General features: G+C 49.6%; 1 protein-coding gene and 1 non-coding gene across 2 annotated transcripts; one reads left to right on the top strand and one right to left on the bottom strand.

The window, feature by feature from the left end:
* Nucleotides 1–31: 31 nt before the first annotated feature.
* Nucleotides 32–104, bottom strand: TRNAF-GAA. Its single transcript has one exon. It is a non-coding gene; the product is annotated as a tRNA-Phe (tRNA).
* Nucleotides 105–16,425: 16,321 nt separating this feature from the next.
* ARC (activity regulated cytoskeleton associated protein) lies at nt 16,426–22,517 on the top strand. The gene is made up of 3 exons (XM_015620272.1): nt 16,426–19,686; nt 20,203–20,369; nt 20,761–22,517. Exon 1 carries the CDS (start codon nt 16,937–16,939, stop codon nt 18,149–18,151), a length of 1,215 nt encoding a protein of 404 aa, XP_015475758.1. The 5' UTR covers nt 16,426–16,936; the 3' UTR covers nt 18,152–19,686; nt 20,203–20,369; nt 20,761–22,517.
* The last annotated feature ends 287 nt before the right edge of the window (nt 22,518–22,804 follow it).

Genomic DNA, 22,804 nt, shown 5'->3' with positions numbered 1-22,804 from the left:
GCCCTGGGCACACAAAAGTGCAGGAAAACTCTGCTGAAGCCCGGGATTGAACCAGGGACCTTTAGATCTTCAGTCTAACGCTCTCCCAGCTGAGCTACTTCAGCCCTGCTGAGGCTCAGATTTTCCCAAAACCTGTTGGAACATGATGAGATTTGAGACTTCTGCCACTCAAACTTCCTCAGTGGACACCTGGCTCTTTTTAATATATAAACACCTTGCCCAAACATCAGAACCCACCAAGGTCAACAATTATCAAAGGTCTTTGAATGAGAATGGCTGTGGTGGATAAATACCCAAGACTGGAATTATTCTTACAGCCACATTGGCGGTGGTAACATCCAGCCAAGCTGATCTTCATGGAAACATGAAATGGTCTGGGGTGGAAAGGAATTTAAATTTAAATTCCAACCCCTGCCATGGGCTCAGACACATTCTGCTCTTACAGGTTGCTCCAAGCTCCATCCAGTTTGGCCTTGGACACTTCCAGGGATGGGGCAGCCACAGCTTCTCTGGGCACCCTGTGCCAGGGCCTCACCACCCTCACAACCAAGAATTTCTTCCTAATATTCAGTCCAACCCTGCCTTTTGTCAATTTAAAGTCATTTCCACCTTTCCTGTCTCTCCATCCCTTGTCCCAAGTCCCTCTCCAGCTCTCCTGGAGCCCCTTTAGGCACTGGAAGGGGCTCTGAGGTCTCCCTGGAGTCTTCTCCTCTCCAGGCTGGACATTCCCAGCTCTCCCAGCCCGGCTCAAGAGCAGAGGAGCTCCAGCACTTGGAACATCTCCATGGCCTCCTCTGGATTCACTGCCAGGAGTTCCATCTCCTTTTGGGGCTCCAGAGTTTCCTCAGAGGCTGAACTAATCTGTCACTCCGCAGAGCTGCCATCATCACTGTCCTGATGGCTCTCAGTGGGTGACAAGGATCCATCTGCAGGCTCTCCCTAGGAAAGGGAAGATGTGGATTCCTGGCTCACTTGGACTTGGCTCTGCCTTTCCAGCTGTCCCATTTTTAATTCAGCAGCTTTCTCCTTGTCAAGGAAAGTGGCTTCCCACCCGCTTTCCTCAGACAGGAAGAAATGATCCCAACATGGAAACTGTGGTATTTGACAGCCCACTCTGCCTTGCTGGAAATTCTGAAGCTTCAGCTGGGTACAAAATTCCTGTGGAAAGCTGAGCTACGCTGCCGCTTTGCAAATGCTCAGCAGTGTTGGTGGAAAGGCTGAGGTGGAGGATCTGATAAAGAACAAGACTTGAAGGGAGTGCTACATTGCAGTTAAATGAGAGGAGCTGACTCGCTGGGAACTTGGATTTTTCAGCTGGTGAAACACCAGAACTGAAAATCTGTGGGCAAAGTCATGGGAAGTCAGGCTTGTGGTGCCAGTTTGACGAGTCACATGGAAGAAGCTGGAAGAGCAGACTTTTCCTTATTGAAGAGGAAGAAATTAAAGCTGTTTTTCCAGCTCAGTTCAGACCTCAGGGCTGGAGCTCTGTAGAGAGAGAATGAAGTGGAAGAATGGGTGAAATATTGGGCTATCTTCTGTTGTCCTCTCTCCTTTGCCCCCATTCCCCCTGAAAAAAAAACAAACTCCTGTGTCATTCACATCTGGATTACTCTTTGGGGTGTTTTTTAGTGCCATGAAGGATGTGAAAAAAAGCCCAAACTAACCAGTGAGAGGTATTAATAGAGTGCCTTCTGCACTGGGAATCACTGTGTAAACCTTGTTTATCCAATCAAGGAAAATAAAATAAAGGGAAGGATACTAGAGGATCTACAGAAAGAAAGGGTATTTTAGAATCTAGAGAGGAATCATTAGGAGTTGATGGCTTATTGATTCTTCTGGTGCAGGAACTAAAGGTTATCATTGGAAAAGAACAAGTGCCAAGCTTGGAAGAAAGAAAAATAAGGAAATCTCTCACACAGTCTGGTTATCTGTGCAAATTCCTGCTATTATAGATCCCCAAACTGTAAAAATGTTTAAAAAATGACTGGGAAGTTTTATGGAAGGAAAAAAACTCCCTGAAGAGAATGCAAAAATGAAACTTGCCGCTTTGGTTCATGCAGGGCCTGAGCCACAAATCTCTGGAGATCAGAAAAGCATCTGGTGATATAACACCCCGCTGTTTTTCCTTTTTCAGGCACTAACTCATGGAAAATGTTGCAGGCTGGGTTTTGAGCTGGATGTTCTTCTGTACATCTCCTCTGGCACCTCCTTGTCCTCGCTCTCTGGCTTCTGGAGGCACCAGGGTGGTGTCAGCCTGTGAAGCCCTGCTGGCACGTTGGGCAGAGATGTGCCGGAGGTGTCATTTCATGCCACCAGCCAACTATTTAATCACCACTCCCACACGGCTGTCTCAGGTTCTGGCCATGACAAACAGATGACAGGCGATCCCTCTGTCCCTGCTTTCCTTCCTCCTCCCATTTTTCCCCAGTTTTCCTACCACTCCAGCCTGATCTGGCTGTGCTTTCTCAAATATCCATCTGCCAGCAGGCAGAAGCAGCTTTCAAAGGTTATGGAATTATTATCCATGCAACCTGGGAAGCTGATTGTCCTGGGCTGCCTCCAAAGAGCTGCAGGCAGCAACTGAGGAAGGGCATTTTGTCCCTCTGCTCCAGCCTGGAGAGATCCCACCTGGAATGTTGCATCCGGCACTGGGGTCCCAGCACAGGAAGGACATGGAGCTGTTGCAGCAAGGCCAGAGGAGGCATCAAGATGATGAGAGGGATGGGGGAGCTCAGCTGTGAGGAAAAAAATGAGAGAATTTGGAATGTTCAGCCTGGAGAAGAGACTATGGGGTGAACTAATTGTGACCCTCCAGTACCTGGTGGGAGCCCACCAAAAGATGGAGAGAGACAATTTACAAGTGCCTGGAGTGACAGGAAAAGGGGGAATGGCTCTAAAATGAAGAAGAGAAGATTTAGATTAGAGATTAGGGAAAAAATTCTTCCTGTGAGGGTGCTGAGGCCCTGGCACAGGGTGCCCAGAGCAGCTGTGGATGCCCCTGGATCCCTGGAAGTGTCCAAGGCCAGGTTGGATGGGGCTTGGAGCATCCTGGGATAGTGGAAGGTGTTCCTGGCAATGGAAGGGGGTTGGAACTGGGTGATCCTTAAGGTCCTTTCCAACCCATTTCCAAGCAATTCTGTGATTCCATGATTTGCTCAGAGTTACCACCAAATTATCTCAACTTTCCTGTCCCTGTCTGGAGCTGTGCTGGCCTTTGTGTTCCGGTCTGGATTCACCATCTCTTGTGAAATTCACTCTTTCTTAATTGGGGTCAGGGCATCACCTAGGAGGAGGCACAGAGAGGTGACCTTTCCCACCCAACCCAGCACATCAAATTTGTCACCCGTGTTACTTTTTCCTGCAGACCTCCTAGCACCAAACTCTGCCCCTGATGGGATTTTGTCCCATTTCCCCACTCTTTCCCCAGCTCTGCACCAGTGGAATGACACCCAGCAGCAGGGTTGAAATGTGATTGCTTTTCACTCCCTGACTCGGCTCTGATGTGTCATAAAAAACACGTTATTCCTTAGGCTTCTGGAAATTTTTCTGTCTCATTACACCAAGAGGGCTCCTGGTTTGCTTGAAAATAATTTTTTTAGTGATTATCTCTATTTTGCTGTCACTATTTTCTCTCTCTGCTCTTTCCCTAGACTTTTATGAAAATGATCTCATTAAGAACGTGGAACTCCTGTTTCTGAGAAAGGTTTCTTGAGGTTTGTAAAGGTCTCTCAGCAGGAAGTTTGCTCGGCTCCATTTTCCCCTCCGGTTGAGCAGACCCCCAAGTGAGCCCAGTAGGGAAAAATGGGCTGCTTGAAAATAAAATTTTACAAAATATGCAACAGCAGCAGCAGCAGCACCTCTGAAATATAGGGCTCCAATAGGCAACAAACCATGTTTGCAAAACTCCTCTTTGATGGCAGTTTAATATGTTAGGGGAAGAAAGAGATATTAAATGGGGGTGCTCGCTGTGAGGGGATGGAAGATGAGGCCTGGGATAACTCTGCTGTTATTCTGGAGCCACAAATGCAGCTTGGAAAAGCAGAGTTAATGAAGCCCAGCTGCCAAACTCTGCTCGTCACACAGCCCTTCCCTCTCCCTGTCTGATGTCTGAAAGATGCTGAGATTGCCGGTGCATCATTCAGGGGGGATGGCACTAAGGGTTCTTTACTTTTTTTTCTTAAAAAGTTGGGAATTCAGGCTATGAATAAAAAACACAGGTGGAGGAATGCAGAACTCATCTGGGCCTGGGTGAATATTTGCAATCTGCCCTGTGGTGGAATAACTGCATCCTCACTGCTAGGGAGGCCCAGTGAGAACAAACCCCAGACCTGGAATTCAAGTTCTCCCCATGTTTACAACCCTCTTTTCTGAGAAAACCAATCTTTTAGTGTTTTGTAGTGAATGTTCTCAAACAGAGAGACCTGAGAGATCTTGAACCCTCAAAACCCTGAGATTTGAACCCTCAAATGGTTTGGGCTAGAAGGGACCTCAAAAATCATCTCATTCCCATCTCCCTGCCACGGATCTACTGTCCCAGGTTGTTCCAAGCCCCATCCAACCTGGTCTTGGACACTTCCAGGGATGGGGCATCCACAGCTTCTCTGGGCACCCTGTGCCAGGGCCTCACCGCCCTCATAGGGAAGAATTTTTTCCTCATATCCAATCTAAATCTGCCTTCCTGGACGCATTTCACTTGGAATGGAAGAGCCAATTTGGAAAAGCAGAAGTCTGTGTTCACCAAATCGTAGTTTCAGACAAAGAATTCAAGTATTTAAGAACTTTCTGAGCTTGATGAGGGCACCTCAGCCCTGTGTGGAAAAGAGGGGGCAATGTCCATGTCCGTGGTTGTGTCCAGCATGGACACAGCTGACCAGGCAGCAGGAGAAACCTCACCTGAGGGTCTTGGAGCAAGCACTGAGAGACACAGGCCTTGTCCTAAATTTATTCTGTGCCAGTTCCTGAATATTGCAATCCTGCAGTTCAGCTCAAGTGCTGCTGCTTTCCCCAGCCTTAACAACACTGGCAGATCCTGCTCTGCCCCCACAAGCTCTCAGTGCCTGTGCTTTCCCCAGATCTTCCTTCCAGTATGGATCACCCACTGCTATTCCAACCCAGCAGAACTTCATTTTCAGCAGAATAAAACAAACACATTCAGGAATCGCTTATTTAATAACTGTCAGCAGACCAGAGGAGTGAAATAGGTGCTAAAAAGACAGAAGAGCAACACCAAGAAAATATTTGTAAAAATAACAGGTGCTTTAAAGTGTGTAGGGGTGTGTAAATATATTTAAAAGATATTAATACACAAACCAGGTGGCCCAGAACCTCATTAGAGAGCCAATTGTTCTTGCCAAACATTCTTTGGTGAGGTTCCCTGAGAGATTTCCCAGAAACTCCTAGAATTAATAGTAAACAAAGATTCTTGGGGGCTGGGAAATATTTTCTGCTTCTGCTTGGCATCCCAGTCTCCTTCTGAAGTTTTCCATTGTTTTGCAAAACATCCAGAAGATAGAGGGAAAAAAATAATGGGAGAAAAGAGGGGGGGAAGGATTAATATAAACAGAATCCACAAATAATGGGCTTCACGTTGAAAAGCACAGAATGATTGCTTGGACAGTGATTGTGTCTTGATGTATAAATGGGTTTGTTACTTAACTCTGGTGATTCATGCTTCAGGCACAGGGATGAGGCAGCTGCCAAATTTCATCCTGGGAAGGAATTTTCTCTCCCAGAACAGATTGGCAGGGAATTTGTAAAGAGGAAAGGTCAGTCGACAGGGCCAGGTGTTGTTATCACGAACATGTGGGGAAGAGGGGGGATATCACAGAGGCCGAAATTGCTGTGTTTTATCTCATGGTACCAAATATCTCCCCAAAATCAGTGCACAGCCCTTTAGCCTTTCTTCCCCAGACCTGCAATCCACAAAGGAATGACTTTATTGGGCAGGGTGAGACCACTCTCCAGTCTCGTATGGAGGAATCCTGGAGCAACATAAAATATTCACAACATTTATGTCAACCGTGTTTCTAAATAAAGCAGAGCTGAAGCTACGTGAGTTTTAGTTGGGTGTTTGGGGCAGGGAGGGTTTTTTTTTATTTTTCCTTTTGTCTTTAAAGAGTGTCTAAAGAGCATGTTCCAGCTGTCTGGAAGGAAAGAGCTAGAAAGGAAAAGAGAACAAAGGGAAACCAGTGGAGATATTTAATTGAGATAATTTTAGCTGCTCTAAATGTCACAGGCAATCTTGTACAAGTACTTGGGGAGAGGAGGAAAAAAGTTCTCTGCTGGTCATTCAGTGCCTGAATTGGAGACGGGGGTGTCCTTTCAGAAATCAGGCAGGACCCTCCCTGGAAGTTCTTGGGTAATTGCTTTTTGAGCCTCAGGGGTCTCCTCTAAACCCACAAGACTTCAGTGCAAACCGCAAATTCCTCCAGACCCAACAGCCTGAGGGAAAACCTTCTGTTTTAGGGGCTGAGAAAGGAAATAAGGCGTTCCTAGGGGTGGCCAGTCTGAGTGTGGTGAGGTCAGATCCCTTCTTGGTCTGGACCTCTGTGCCTTAGGTGAACATCTGAGGAGGAACTTTGGGGTCAGAGCAAGCCCTGGTGGCTCCTGGTGGGATCTCTGTGCGTTCCAAACATGCACAATCAGGGAGATGGATGTTGGAGCAGGCTGCCTGTGGCAGCCATGGAGTCCCCATCTCTGGAGAGATTTAGCAGATCTGTAGATGTGGCACCTGGGGACGTTGGCAGAGCTGGTTTAATGGTTGGACTTCATGATCTTAGAGGTGTTTTCCACCTAAACAATTCTCTGGTGTTGGGTTTCCTGTGACATCTGGGATGCACAGCCTGGGGGGTGTATTCCAAGATCTAAGACAGGTTGATACCTTGATCTGGTCTGATGGGTGTTTATTATTATCCAAAATGCAAAGCTCCTGCAGAAGTTAGGTATTGCTGATGTGGGGATCAGAACTCTTCAGCTGTGAAGAAATCACAATTTGTGTCCCAGTTAAAACAGAAGCGCCCTGAACACGGTTTCCCAAAATTCCTGGGGAGGGAATTCTATCCCATATCTATTTTGGACAAAACCAGACTCATTTTTAATGATTTGAGGATATGGTTTAGTGGTGAACATGGTGGTGGTCCTGGGTTCATGGCTGGACTTGATGATCTTTGAATCTGATCACTGATGATCAGGGAATGGTTTGGGTTGGGAGGGACCTCAAAGCCCATCCAGTTCCACCCCTGCCATGGGCAGGGACACTTCCCACTGTCCCAGGCTGCTCCAAGCCCCATCCAGCCTGGCCTTGGACACTCCCAAGGGTGGGGCAGCCACAAATTCTCTGGACACCTTGTGCCAGTGATCTTAGGGATCTTTTCCAACAATTCTACGATTCTAAGTGATAAATACAATTTTAATACAACCTCCACCTCCTCATCCCCACATAAACTCGAGCTTTGGGTAGAGATGTAATGTTCAGTAAAATTCCTGCATGGCCAAGATTGTGTCACCCTCACAAGACTTGGGGAGGGAGTTGAAGGATTTTGGAGAACCAGCAGTGGATGGGAAGGAGGGACCTGCCTGTCTGCGTTGTGGAGGCCACAAAAACCTCCAAATCTTAGGGTTTCCCCCTCTGTCACAAACTCCCCAAACATTGTTCTGAGCAGCCTGGTCTAGAGGAAGGTGTCTCTGCCCATGGCAGGGGGTTGGAATGGGGTTCTCTTTTACGTCCGTTCCAACCCAAATCCTAGGATTCTAGGATTCTATGATCCATTCAGAGGGCCTTCCTGGCTCTGAGCAAAGAAGCACTGCAAGGACTCTCTCCCCCTCCCTGATGAATCTCCAAAAGAGGATAAAACCTGGCTCTAAGCCCCCCAGAGTAGGCACCACGTTTGGGGAGCCATGCCCACAGCATCCCAATTTTAGCAATGCCTCGGGGAGCGCTGCCGCCGCTCATTTTCACCCCCTGGAAAGCTCACCCGGTATCTGCCTCCCTTCCCTGCTGGCAGGCAGGTGGAAGAAAGGCAGGAGCGTGCGGCAGATCCCCCGGCACACACACACACACACACACCACTCATCCCTTTTGTCTGCCCCACTCCTCCCTTCTCCCCCGCATCCCGCCCACCCCGGTGTCTCATCCCAGGATGGCTCATGGCTCTCCGGGTACCTGCAGGGATGGATCTCTACCCTCAGCTTCTCCTCAAGGAACCCATTAACGCCGAGCTGCTGCTTCGCCCTGCCCTCCCCTCCCTCCCCTCCCGGCTGCTGGGAAAACAAATCGGGCGTGGGAAATCCAGGATAGCGCATCCTCCCCCGCAGCGGGGGCTGAGGCTCCTCCGGGAAGGTCAGCGCGGAGGTGTGAGAGGGCAGCGATGGGCAGGGAAGTGTTGGCAGGGCTGGACAAACGATCCTACATCCCCTCCCCCGAATCCTTCCCTTTCTCTGTTGCAGCATTCCTGCCGGGATCCATGGAGAGCTCGATCCCATCGTGTTGGGAGCTGCCAGCGCCTCCCCAGCTGGGATCACAGCCCAGCCGCAGGGAAGTGCTGCCCATCCCATCCCGATTGCCCCACAGCGGGATCATCCCGGCCCACCTCGTAGCTGAGGAACACGAACCAAAAATTCTGCAATCCTTAGGGATCTTTCACTACAACCAGGCACAAGTAACTCTCGCTGTCACTGTATTGTTAGATTTTTCTTTTTCCCTTTTTTTTATTTTTCGTATTTTCCTTTTTACATTTTTTTCTTTTCCCCCTCCTTTTCTCTCTCTCTCTAATTTTTTTTTCCCTTTTCCTCTCCTTGTTTTCTTTTATTATTCCCTCCCCATTTTGGTCTTGCTAGGATTCAACACATCTACGAGGATCTTTTTTTTAATTTTCCTTCTCAGCAGCTTTTTTTTTTTTTTTTCCAGTTAGGAGTAGCCTTTTTGAGAGACAGCCTGAGGAGAAGGGAGATGGAATAAATTCCCATGACCTTGTGGGGGCAAGGGAGATTGGTGTCAGGATCACTCCTGCCCCAAATTTCTGCTTCTAATCCTGTGGGTATCCTATCCCTGGAAGTGTTCAAGGCCAGGTTGGATGGGGCTTGGAGCAGCCAGGACTAGTGGAAGGTGCCCATGGAAAAGACAAGATGCCCTTCAAAGGTCACTTCCAACCCAAACTTTTCCAGTGTTTTATGACCTCCAGCCTGAGACCATCAAAGAGTTGGGTTCAGTTTTGGGGAATTGATGTATTGAGGACTTGTGAGAGGTTTTTTGGAGCAAGGAACTCCTGAGAATCTTTCCACAGCGACTCACTCCCCAGCTCCTCCTACCCCCGTTTTAATAAGGCTTTTAGTGACGTTTGGGGCCTCCTAGATTTGGAAGGAAGAAATTAGCACAGTCTGCTGCTTGTTTCTCATGTTCTTCTGTTTCCCTCAAGCTTCCCTGCTGGCACTAATTACCCATTATCTCATTTACAGGTACTTAAATGAAGGAAATGGGAAAGCTGGTAGAATTTGGCTGGGATGAGGATGTGCTGAATGAGGCTCCCTTTATTCCAGAAGTGACCTCGCATCACCCCTGCTGCTTTGTCACATGAGGCAGATGCTCTGCTGTTTTCTTGGGACAGGGGGACACAATTTCTGCATGGACTCCAGCCGTGGTACCCTGTGGAAGGGTGAGATTAGCAGGGATGCTTAGAGGAAATCCTTTGTTAACAGCAATGCTTGGTGGGGACAAAAATACGGGGAACAGCTTAGAAGAAGGAGAAGCAATACAGAAAGCTGGGAAAAAAAAGTTAAATTGAGCCACAACTTGGTGATAGAACTGCTAAAAAGAGGAGGGCAGTGGCCTAGTTTGTGTCTTCACGGTGATGACGGCTGTGAGAGCAGGGAGCTGAGAACTGACAGAGCTCTGGGGACACGGATTGGGCTGGGAAGACCAGCTCCATGTCCTGCTGTGATCATGGAAAGACTCCGTGGCCCCGAAGTGTCCCTTGGAATGCCCCAGTGGAGCCCAATGCAAAGAGACAGACACACATCCCTGTTCAGAGGCAGGCACAAACCATGCCCACAAAAAACAAAGCACTGATGTTTTCCCTTCACTTTCAGGAATTTCCCTGCACTGAGGACGCTTGGGTTGAAACCTCGGTGCCAAATTAGGCAGGACATGACTTAAAACCTGTCTGAGGTGTTGTCCAAAGACACCTCTGTGGCCAGATCCTGGACAGGTTTGGAAATGCTTTGGGATTTCAGCCCAGTTGTGGGAAAATAAAGCATTTAGGGGATGAGATTGTGTCACCCTCACAAAACCTGGGGATCATAGATCTTGGGAACTTGGAACTTAGAACTTAGAATGAACTCCATCCATTCAGCAAGGCAGTAACTGATCAGTGGTTCAGGGAGGAAAATGTTTGAATGATATCCTGTTGGACACCTGCAGTACCACGTGCAAAGCCTTCCCTGAGCATTCCTTAGCTTCCCCAGGCATATTCCCTCATGGAAACAGAGGTGCTGCCACTCACAGGAGAGGCAGAACTCCGTAATTTGATGTGGAAAAGGGGCTGTGGTGGATCCTCCATGGAATTGGCTCTGGCTGCTCACCACCACACGGCAGGGTTTTCTCTTATGGCCACAGGACAATCCCGTTTCTCCATCATCCTCACAGCCCATAGCAGGGAGTCTGAAGATGGAAATCTTCCCATGAGCCAGTCTGACTTCACTGATGGAAAACAAGGCTCCCACCACCCTTGAAGTCCTTCCCACGTGCTCTAGTCCAGGAGGAAACACCCATGTGAGTGATGAGAAGAGAGAGAGGCTTAACATGGATTCACCCATGGAAACAGCAGGATGGGCAGGAGCAGGAAAGGTCTGGAGCAACCTGAGCCACTCTCTCCTCATCATCTGAGCAGCTGCTACGGCCAAAATCCTGCACAGATTCCCTTGGAATCACCACCAATAAGGATTTGATGCCACCAGCAAGGCCCATGACCCATTTTCCCTGTGTGGCTGTGCTCCACCACCACCACTCGTCTCACACCGCCCTGGGGTGTCAGTGGGAAACCCAGATTGAAATGGGATGCAGGGGAGGAGTGGACTGGCTCCATGGGCCACAAATGATCCGTAGATCTCCGTGGGAACATCATCCTGGCAGATGATGAGGAGCAGAGCTCTCCTGGCCTGGTGGGACTCTGTCAGCAAAGCCACACCAGCAGAGGAACCAGGGCTGCTCTTCACAGCCACCCCACCCCTCTTTTCTCTCCCTTTTTTTAGCAGACCTGTGATTTGCAGTGTTTGCTGCTGAGGAGGAGTTTAAAAAAAAAAAACAAACAAAACAAAAAACATTAAATCATAAATTTTACTAGAACACTTAGAGGGACACCCTGAAGGGGGGCAGGTGGACAATGAGTCAAGTGTGAGGCCCAAAGTGGGCCAGACTCAGCTGTAAAACGTGTCAGAAGAAATGTCACAAACCACTTGTGAACCAGGCCCTTTGACACGGCAACAAATGTGTTTTTGCAGCTTGTCAGGGCTGTGCAGGGGAGGAAAATGAAGTTCATTTGGAGATGTCTTTCTATTTGTGTTGACCTCGGGAGGGTCATAACAGCCAATGCCAGAGTGTGAAAAATGCTGATACCTCCTTTGACTTCCTTCCTTTAGCCTCAGGCAGGCTTGAGGAGGCAAAAAGCAGCACAAAGAGAGACTCATTAACATTTCCTCTGCCCAGCAAGGAAACCAAAATAACAAACATCTCATTAAATAAGGAGAGGGGAGAATTACAAAACACAGGAGATATTTTTAGTCGGAAAACAAAGCACTTTATCTTCCCCTCAAAGTAGGGCTTTCCAGATGAAAAGGAATACGGAGAGAATTCTGCTGCCAGAAGGAGCGGCACTAATAACAATCATCATTATGGGGCAATATTGATAGCAGGATGCCCTCAGATTCCCAATTGCTTCCACACCCTCCCAGTAAGTGATGTGTGGGCCCCAGACCTGGGGGACGATGGGTGGCCAGGAACAAAAGAGCCACTGACGTGTGAGCTGTGTTTTGAATGCAAAACTCTGTGTTGTGAGTGCCAGCTCCAGTGCAATAAAGTGTTCCAGAGCTGGAGATGGATGAATAGAGACGTATGGTGCAAATTAAATGTGCTATTCTTTCCCCCACCCCGTTCGCTCCTTGCGAGTTTAAAAGCCCAACACCTTGGTTTCTTCTTAATTTTATTTCCTTCCGAGGGTTTTGCTACCAAACAAATGACTGGGGAGCTTTGTCTGGTGAGCTGTTGGAGAATCAATAGGGATTAAAAGGATGTGGAGGCAGATGGGGAGCAAAATGTGGTTTCTTATTTTCTTCTTTCTTCTTCTAGAAAGAGGAAGTAATTATGGAAGGGAAAGGGAAAATTCTAGCACAGGGAATATAGGATAATGCAGAAAATCCCTTGCTTACCACTAGAAGATATTAGTTCCTGCAAGAATAGGGGATGAATTGCCCACATGGCTTCAGGCTTCTAATTTTAGGTGCTTCAAAGAGTCCTGGGTGAAAGACAGGCTCCTCCAGGAGTGATTCCGAGGAGGAACACAATGCAGATCTCAGTGCACAACTGGGGAGGGACCCTGGAAGCACAGGAGGGCCCTTCAGCATCCGCCAGAGCTCTTCAGAGCATGTGCAGCACAAAATCAGCTGCTCCAGAAACTTCCCCAAGTTTCTCTCGGGATCTCCCCCTTCTCACTCACCCACCAGGTTCATCTGGCTCGAAGCTCAGACTGCTCTCTGAGAAGTGACATCTCCTGCCATAAGGTGCCTCTGAGCAGAACACTCATCCAGATGAGGTGGAAAAAGCCTGTCAACCCCAAAAAAAACCCCAAACCAAACACATTTGCTCAAAGGCGAGGTGCAGTGAGAGGCCAGAGCCTGAACTGATGCCAAGGGGTGAGTGCCACCAGGTTCTGGGAGCATCGTGTCCTCAGCAAGCAGTGACAGCGCTGGGGAAGGTGCCAGTGACTCAGTGTCCCTTTATTCTGGTCCTTCTCCCCTCAGGGGAAGACTCAGCTGCTGCTCACTGCCACATGCTCCTTTTGCTGCCTTTAATTCGTCTGTTGGCTTTTCCCCTTCTCTCTCCTCATTTTTTCTGGATCTGATCCTAACCTACAGTGCTTTAAAACTCTCCAGGAAGCTCTAGGGAGACGGCCCACGTTGACACCATCCCTGCTGAGCTATGAGATGTGGCTTTTTGCTATTTTCTCTACTTCCCTTGCTTCAGCTGAGCTCTTTTGGAGCAAACTGCTCTCCCTCATCCTCACTTCCTACTTTCTTTCCACTCTTCTTGCCCCTCTCTTATCTTGGCCATCCTGTGGCCACCCAGGGGACTTCTGCTTCCTCCCCGAGCTGTCCCAATCCATGGATCCTGTCCTTCCTTAACTGTCTGCCTCTCTGTGCCTGGAATCTGCCTGTCAGCCTCAAATTGCCTCTCTCCATCACCTCACTCCACATTTCCCTCCTTCCTTGGCTTCCGGCTCCCCTCTCTCCTCCTCCTCTTCCCACGCACCTCGCTTTAATTAGAAATACAAAGAAAATGCTTATCACACATGTCTTAATCAGCAACTCATTCCCCAGCAGGTCCAGAAGGAAAACCCCCATTCGTCCTCGCTTCTCCCACTTCCCCCACCACCTCCACAGAATTAGGAGGAGAGTGATTAGGGGGAGAGCTCTGTGAAAGGAGGCTGAATGTGATTAACCCAGAGACCTGGAAAAGCTGGAGGGAAGAGCCAAGAGAAACGTGGTGATGTTCAGCAAGGGCTAATTCTGGAATTTCTGGGGGGAAGAAAGAGTCCCTGTCAGCAAGTGACTGGGAGAACTGGACCTGGGAGTGCTCAGCAGGCTGAGGATGATATGGCAGAGTGTCCTGGCAGCAAAAATTATCCTGGATTGTGGGGGCAGAAATACAGCCAGGAGATCATGCAAGTGATTATCCCCCTCTAGTCAGAACATTTTAGATCATATTTAGTTGCTGCAATCGTGTTTGAGCCTCTTAATTAAGACACTGATCACAGGGAATGGGTTCAGGCCACTGGGATGGTCAGAGCTGGTGCCTGGTGTGGGATTGGACACTGGGGAAGTGATGGCTTTGGGGGACCTAACAGCAGTGCCCTGTACCCATGGGGAGGTTATCAAGGAGATAAAACCAGGATCTTCTGGTGGCTGGTGAGAGGACAAGAGACATCAGGTCCAAATTCCAACAGGACACTCACTTTGGGTACAAGGAAAAAAGGTTTTCCCTCTGAGCAGTCACCATCCCTGGGGTTTTCAGTATCTGAAACCATCTCAGCTGACCCAGCAGCTGACTCAGCTTGGAGTAGGAGGTTGAGCTAGAAACCTCCTTAGTCCCTTTCATCCTTAATAATCCTGGGATCCTGAGACAAGAGCCAAGTGTCAAATGAGGCCGTTCAGATCCAGAATTCCTCCCCAGCCAAAAGTAAGGGAGGAGCAAAAAGAAGCAGCAGGGCTTGGAAAGGGACTCATTTATCAGAGCAGGTTTAGGAGGCAGACTTCAGCAGGTTTCATCCCAGACTCTGGCATTTGATGGGACAAGGAGAGGCTGAAAGCAGGTCATTTTGCAGAGTTAATGCCACCCTATATTGTCCCCATCCTATGGGCCATTTCTGGGGCTCCTGGAAAGTTCTCTGGGGAATATCTTTGCACCAATCCAGAGATACAAAGGTTGCAGAGTCTCTCATCTCTTCCTGGCAGAGCAGGTTTGAGGCAGATTCTGGGGTGCTGAGACCACAGATAACAGGCTCCAGATCTGTCCCAAGCCCTCAGGTGATTGACATTAGACTTTTTCTAAACATGGACACAGCCACCCCAAAATCTTGTGCTTAGGAAAACTGGGTGAAATTGGAGAAGTAAGCAAGGCAGAGGGCAGTCATGCAGGAAGAAGTGGCATTGGGAGGGGCTGCTGGATTAGGAATTCTGTGTTACACCCTCAGGGTTTGGTCCCTTTCCTGCTCACTGTCCCTCCCTCCCTTCAACCAAACCAAACCCTTCCAGGTCAGCTGCTGCTGCCCCAAATAACCCTCTTGTTCCCTGAGCCACCACCTGCTAGGGAGCAGACACGGGCCCTCTGCCACCACATTGATTTGATGGGAAAAAAGGGAATCCTGACCCCTGCCCCTCATGCCCTCCAACTTAACCACCACCAGTTCGTGATCCTGCTGTGACCAAATGCCTGGGCTCACCGGGATCTCCTTCCAGCAGGACTTCACTGAAAGACCCTCTGCCTCCTCCTCTTTTTGTTCCTCTGGGATGGCTGAATTCCCACCAGGAAACACCCAGCCAGGAGCTTTGGGAGTGAAGAGCCATTCTAAACCTCCCTGGCACACTGCCCAGCAGCCCAAGCACAGGCAGGGCACCCCCACCCCACTGCCAAAAGGCTCAAACCCCCTTTTTAGATTATCCCAATGAATCAGCATCCCAGTGCCTCCGGCCACTGGCACTGGGAAGGGATGAGAAGGCCCAGATGTCCTCAGCACCTCTCTGAGGGTGTTCCGGCAGGGAAACTCTCTCGGATTAGGGAATCCTTTATCTCTGGCTTATGTAAGACCCGGAGACTCCTTTTATGGTTGGCTTTTCCTGCCTTGTCAAGAGCAAAGAACAAATGTAGCTTCATCTGCGCTGGTGGGTTGGCTCACTGATTAAGCATCTGATTCAAAGCTAAGTACAGAAAAGGCTTTTGATGGGCGGATTTAATTTGGTGTAAAAACCAGGATGTCGTCCCCCTCCCTCACCCAATATTCCCAATATTGGTTGGTCTGGAGCAATTAAGCCGCGGGAATGACTCCCACCTACCAAAGCCCGAGAAAGTCCAGAGCTCTCCAATTTGTGCTGAAGTGGCTCCTTTGAGTGTTTCCCCCTCTGCTTCCCCCCTCCTTTTTGCTTTCCCTTTCTCTTCTCTCGCTCTTTTTTTTTTTTTTTTTATTTTTTCGCTGCTGATTTACCACCATTCCCAGGAAAATCTGCATGAGGAATCAGCTCACCCTGTGTGTGTGTGTGTGTGTGTGTGTGTGCGCAGGGGGTGTGCGGGGGTGTCTGACACACCGGATTCCTCCCCACCCCGCCCTCCCCGAGCCCTGCCAGGGGACGCATGTTAATGATGACCTTGCTGAGTAAAGAGTTGTGGAAGGAATAAAGTGTTTTTCCTGCGCTCCGAGAGGCGGAAGGTGCGATTACTCATCCATCTCTCCAACTGTCTCCAGCACCTTTCAAGCGCTTCTCGCGTCGAGTCTGGGGGCGTGAGCGAGGGGGTGGCGAGCGAGGGGAGGCTGCCAAAATCTGGGTTGCCACAGACACCGGCATCGCTTTTCCTCCAATGAACGCTGCGCTGAGAGTGCGAGAGGAGGCTGGGCACCACCCACATGTTGAGCTGCGCGGAGTATAAGTAGATGGAGGAGCCTGGACTAGTGGCAGTTCAGACAGGGAAGAGAAGCAGCTCTTCGCATCCCCAGTGAAAGCGGTTTTTGACTCACCTAGTTTGCCCGAGGAGAAATCACCCGGATTTTTGCTGCAGCTTCCAGCTTCTTTGTGCATCTCTGTGTGATTTGCTCCGGCGGGGACTTTGCGGCGTTCCAGATTCCCAGCGGGATTGGACATCTTATCCAACTCCTCTCCTTGTTCCTGGAGGATCCTGGTTCTCTCTGGGACACCCCTGAGCACGTGAGACCGGCGTTTCCAGCTTGGCACAGGGAGAAATTTGCCTACAACTCTCTCTGGGATCCACGTGGACCGACCGGCTCGCTCTGCGGTGATATCTGATTGGGTTGTGTTTGTGTCCAAAAGTCCTTGGAGGGGGGTTTAGAAGTCTCTGTGTGTCTTTCAGGAAGTGTTGTGGTGGGGATTTTTGGGATCCAGCTCTAGTGCCAGGGCTTACAACCCACTTCTTTCCGTGTTTGCCACTCGCACGGTCGGAGCCATGCAGCTGGACAATGTCACCAGCGCGGGCGTCCACTCCTTCCAGGGGCACCGTGGAGTTGCCAACAAGCCCAATGTGATCCTGCAGATAGGGAAGTGCAGGGCAGAAATGCTGGAGCATGTCCGGAGGACCCACCGGCACCTCCTGACAGAGGTCTCCAAGCAGGTGGAGCGGGAGCTGAAGGGATTGCAGAAATCCGTGGGCAAGTTGGAGAACAACTTAGAGGACCACGTCCCAACTGAAAACCAGAGGTGGAAGAAGTCCATCAAGGCCTGCCTGGCCAGATGCCAGGAGACCATTGCCCACCTGGAGAGGTGGGTCAAGAGGGAGATGAATGTTTGGAAGGAGGTCTTTTTCCGCCTGGAAAAGTGGGCTGACCGCCTGGAGTCCATGGGAGGCAAATACTGCCCTGGGGAGCAGGGCAAGCAGACGGTGTCCGTCGGGGTGGGAGGCCCAGAGATAAGGCCAAGTGAGGGGGAGATTTACGATTATGCCCTGGACATGAGCCAGATGTATGCCCTGACCCCTCCTCCCGGGGAGGTGCCCAGCATCCCCCAGGGCCACGATTCCTACCAGTGGGTCTCCGTGTCGGAGGACGCTCCAGCCTCCCCGGTGGAGACCCAGGTGTTTGAGGATCCCCGGGAGTTCTTGAGCCACTTGGAGGAATACTTAAAGCAGGTGGGTGGAACAGAGGAGTATTGGCTGTCTCAGATCCAAAATCACATGAACGGCCCAGCTAAAAAGTGGTGGGAGTACAAGCAGGACTCCGTCAAAAACTGGGTCGAGTTCAAGAAGGAGTTCCTGCAGTACAGCGAGGGAACTCTGACTAGGGATGCTATCAAAAGGGAGCTGGATTTGCCCCAGAAAGAGGGGGAGCCCCTGGATCAGTTCCTTTGGCGCAAGAGAGACCTGTACCAGACCCTCTATGTGGATGCAGATGAGGAGGAGATTATCCAGTATGTGGTAGGCACCCTCCAGCCCAAACTGAAGCGTTTCCTGAGCTACCCCCTGCCCAAGACCTTAGAGCAGCTGATCCAGAGGGGGAAGGAAGTCCAAGGCAACATGGAGCACTCTGAGGAGCCCAGCCCACAGAGGACCCCCGAGGTTCAGCCAGGAGACTCCGTGGAGACCGTGCCCCCCTCAACCACCGCCAGCCCCGTGCCGAGCAATGGGACTCAACCAGAGCCCCCCAGCCCCCCAGCCACTGTCATATGAGCTCCCCTGAGGGGGGTCTGGGTTCTGTGGAAGGGAGAAGGGGGCTTATTTAGGAAGCTTCTCCTTGGAGGGAAGTTCTGGCTGAGACGAGACCTGAGGGGTGCTCAGTCCAACAGCCCAGAGCAGAGGGATTGACTTTGCTCCTGGGGGGAGGGAGTGGTGGGGCAGAGGCGCCTCGGGATGGGGTTGTCCCCCTCACCCAGGCCGTGCCGTGCAGTGGTGCTGGGGACCCTGCTGGCACCACTGTGGGGAACAGCCAATTTTATGAGAATTCCCTGACAAGAAACTAGAGACAATTCCCAACTTGTGAAGCAGCCGCTCGGCAGAGGCAGCTCTCAAGGACTTCATATGAGTGCAGCAGTTGGTGGAGGGTTCCTACCCATCTGGATCTCTCTTTTTCCTTCTCTCCTCCCTCCTCTGGAGGGTGGCCCTGTCCTAAGGTGACAGCTTTCTTTTGACCCTTGCCTGTTTCTGATTAACCTCTGGGTTTCTGTTCACTTGGCAACCTCCTGCTCTTACTTGCTCCAAAGGATTAAAGTAATTTTTTGGATTATTTTTTGTTTTAAGAAGAAAAAAATCCTATTACTTCAGGAGCTGAAAGCTTTAAGAATCAGGATTACTTTCTCTGGTTTTCATTTCACTGCACCTAATACCTGCTTTAATGTGTTTCTTTTCAAGAGGCTCTTACTGGTTTACTTCCTGTCTTAGTTTCTGCTCACTCAGATTCCAGGCCACTGCAGTGCAGAGGCAAATTTCAGCCTTTCTCTGCACATTATCCTGTGCATTCAGCAGGAAACAAATTTTCTAATTAAATTCTGAGCTCATTTATTGAAGGAGCAGTCTCCTTCCTTTCAGAGAAGAGAGGGCGTTCAAGGTAGAGAGAGGAGACACCAGAGCTCTTTTTAGAGAGACTGGGGGGAGGGAAGGGAAATAAATCCTTATTCTTTGAATGAAACACACAAACACACCCTAAATTCAGAGCAAAAAATCCCCAGAGCAGCAAATCGAGTCCATGCTGATGTGTGGAGACAACAGGAGCTTTTGCCATGTAAAAGCCAAAAGAAGTGAAGAGAGGATCTGTGTGCCCCAGCACAGTTTTAGCCTGTGCATCGCTGCAATGAGTTTCTGCTCACACAGACAGACTCCAAATGCTCTTGGAAACCCTGGCACCCCTGGCCTGGAGCACCTGAGGACAGAGTGCTGTCTGCTCACAGAGAAATTCCTGCAACATCTTTGCCACAGATGGAGATGGACTTGGACTTTGTGACTTTAGTGGCAGGAAATGCTCAGCGCTTACCTTTGGCCAGTGTTTGATGTTAGGACTGAGAGAAGAAAGACATTCCTGAAGTTTGGCTCTCCATAGCTTCCTGAGGCTGGACACATCTTTGGCATCATCTGCATTCACCACCAAACCAAATAAACAGGGATGCAGCAGCAGGAGTGACCCTGGGATGTTCCTGGCACTGCCACAGCGGTGACGTGTGGCACTGGTGGCTCAAAAGGCCTTTGCTGTGACTCCTTCCAAGAGGCTGAAGGTAAGGCAGCTCTCTGGCATTCTCTCCTCACAGCTAAACTGGTCATAGGATGTCCAGCAGAAAACTTGCCCCGGGATAAAAGCTGTGCTGAAATGGGATATGAAGCACTGGGGTTGGGAGAAAGGGGAAGGGAGAGCCAGCCAAAAGGAAGTACAGGAGTGGGGAAAGTTCCCAAAGAGGGCAGTATCCTGCACCTTCTGATTAATATGGGAAATGACTGGGAATTAATTAGTCCAGACCTAGGACCTGCCTTGTCCTTCATGGAGAAGCTCTGGGTTTGAGTCCCCACCTGAGGCAGCACATCCCAGGTCAGGGTCTGCTCTGCATCCTTGCTGGGAGCTGGTCTCAGGAATGGTGGGAGCTCTCCTCTCACTTGTTCCCAGTTTGTCAACAGCTCTGTGTGCAGGGAAAGGAGCATTTCTCACTGATGACCCGGGCTGAGTGACGGGGGAGTGGGAGTCACTGCTGAGGATGAGCTGGCCGTGTATTACAAGCTTTGTCTCCTCTTGCTTACAGTGACTCACTCAGATCCTCCTCTGAGAAGGAATCACTTTGCTGCATGCAGCACTTGGGAGGAAAGCCACAGAAAAAGCTGCAAAACAAAGGTCCCAACATCAGACCTGCTCTCAGGATCCTCAGCCACCAACTGCCAGACCCACCACCCGAAGGAAAGACTGGCACAGGTAATTACATCCCGTATTACCCCGTGGGCCTTCCTTAATCTCCCCAGTGCCCTGACCTGAGATGTTGAACAGACAAAGGTGCAAACACCTGTGCTGGTCTTGAAACCTCAGTCTCAGGGGCTGCAGCAGCCTGGCACGACCAGAGAGGTGGGATTTCAGCTGCTTGGTGTCAGAACCCAAGCACCAGCCCCAATAATTGATGCTCCAGAGACTGCATATCTTGGCTTTCCCTTGGCTGGACCATGGGCAAATCCTTAAACCACAACACCTGGTGTGTCCTCGGGGCTGCAGGCACAGCAACATTTAATCCCAACTCCTGAGAATTCCCCCTTACTCCCCACTTCAAAAATCTGATCAGAGTTGGTGCATTTTTATTTTTTCCCTTTTCCAGCAATCCCTGATGCTGTTGCTGAGATTCCTTCTCTGTGTCCAAGAGCTTTCCCAGGGAAGAAGAAAGTGCTGCAGGAAGACAGAGGGCAAATCATGCACCAAAGAGCCTCCCATGCAGTGCAATGCCATGTTCAAGGTGCTGAGAGCCAGAATGAAGCAAGGAAGCTGCTTCCAACAGGACCAAGAAAAGCCTGAGCTGGTCCAGGTACTCCAAGCACAGAAGAAAGTGCTGAGAACTGAGAGGCCAGAAGAGAAGGACCGAGTCCAGGCTTTGGGGACAGCAGGGATGCTGGGCTTGTGCTGTGACTGTCTGTGGAGAGGATTCCGCACCTCTGCGATCTGGGGCCGCTGGACTCACCTAAAGAAATCTTCACTAGATTGCGATCCTCAGTGAAAAAAACTTTCCTGATTAACTTTGCCAGGGGGCTGATCCTGCCTTGGCTATGAACCCTCCCCGCTGGCCATGCTGTAACTCACCTCTCCTGAGTCGAGGATAGCCTCATTTCATGCGGGTATCAGTTCCAAACCTCAAAGGGCTCCCGGAGTTTGGAGAAGCATCCCACGCTCCAGATGCTTGTCTGAACTGTTGGAGCCTGCACATCTGGGCCAGCTGTCTTGCCAGCAAGGAGCCTTGTGAGACAGCAGGAGCTCTCTGGGTCTGCATGGGCCAGAGTTACTGCAAGAACTGGGGTTCTTGTGCTGGCTTTGGAGTGACTGCTTCCATCCAGACCCAGGGAGCCCAAAAAGAGCTCAAACGAGCTGGACAAGACAGTTTTGGTTCATCTCTCAGCCGAAGAGGTCCAGTTGGTTCCTCTCTCTTCCAGAGCCAACTGTCCTGTGTGTGTGTGTGTGTGTGTGTGTCAGTGTGGGGGGTGTGTGTGTTGAGCAAAAAAAATCCACATTATTTAAATTCTGTGGTGTTTTGTTGCATTTGAATTAAGCCAGAGGGACTTAAGGTACATTCCAACAAGGCTCAGCAAAAATGTTCAGGACTGGAAAATTCCATAAAACCATGTAAAGGCAGATTCCCGGGTATCATCTTAAGATCTAAATGACATTTGATTTTGAGGTGCTTAATTTCCAGAGTCTCTTCCAAGGGACTAGACTGCCTCAATAGGCATTTTATTTTTCCTGCTTTTTTAGGGAATTAGCCTGTCTGTGCTACTTGGTCATTTGGTCCTGAGGTTTTTACATTTTCAGCTGGCTTTTTGGAGTGTGCAGAACTGAATCTCCTGGACTGATTTGATTTCAATTGTTGCTCCCAGCAAATTGGAGCTTTACTTGTAGCACCCTGGTTTTTATTACCAGCCTCTCCAGGAAGGACTGGTAGTTTATTTTCCTGGGGCAGAGTCACATGAATGAGAAGCGTGGATGTATTGTACCTCTGGAACTTTAGCAGATTTCAGCCACTGCATTTTTTCCTCCCTAGGCGATTTTACATTTACTGATGAAAACTACTTTAGAGTTTTTATTTTTACTAGAGATATTATTAATTCAAATGACCTTGTACAAGAGGCAAACACGTCGAGTCGCTGCAGGTTGTAGGGGTTGAAGCCAAAAGGTCTTTGTAAGCCGACATCACCTGCCCTGGATCTGACTGGATCAGGCAGTTTATTCCTCATGTGTCATGTTGGAGTTACAAGATCACACCAAGCCACTAGAGCCTGTCAGTAGAATAGTGCTACACTCGATTTGCTATTGTAGCAAAGCCTTTTGTAGATTTATACAATAAAACTTTGAAATATCTGCTTCAATTGAGTCCTGCCTCGTTTTCTGGTCTTTCTTCCTTGGTCTGTGGGTGACTCAAGTGTCTGCTGCCCTCTGAAAACTTGGGGTTGTTGGGGTTACCTGGCTTATGAAAATCTTTCTTCTCAGCAAAAACACATGGTTGACATGACAGTGAAATGCACTGAGTTGTTCAGACCCTAAATCTGAGTCAGATGTAGCCCATGAGGTTGGGAGAAGTGCTCCTTTGTGGGATTTGGATCTTGTTGGGTACAGCTGAGAGAAGGACCTTTGAAATGAGGACAATCACATTCCCACCC

The sequence above is a fragment of the Parus major genome, chromosome 2 (assembly GCF_001522545.3).
Source record: "Parus major isolate Abel chromosome 2, Parus_major1.1, whole genome shotgun sequence".
In the NCBI taxonomy this organism is placed as follows: domain Eukaryota; kingdom Metazoa; phylum Chordata; class Aves; order Passeriformes; family Paridae; genus Parus; species Parus major.
This window is presented reverse-complemented; position numbering and strand designations above follow the sequence as displayed.

Excerpts from the sequence above, each read along its gene's own strand:
- ARC (XM_015620272.1), top strand. The coding sequence starts at position 16,937 with ATGCAGCTGGACAATGTCACCAGCGCGGGCGTCCACTCCTTCCAGGGG.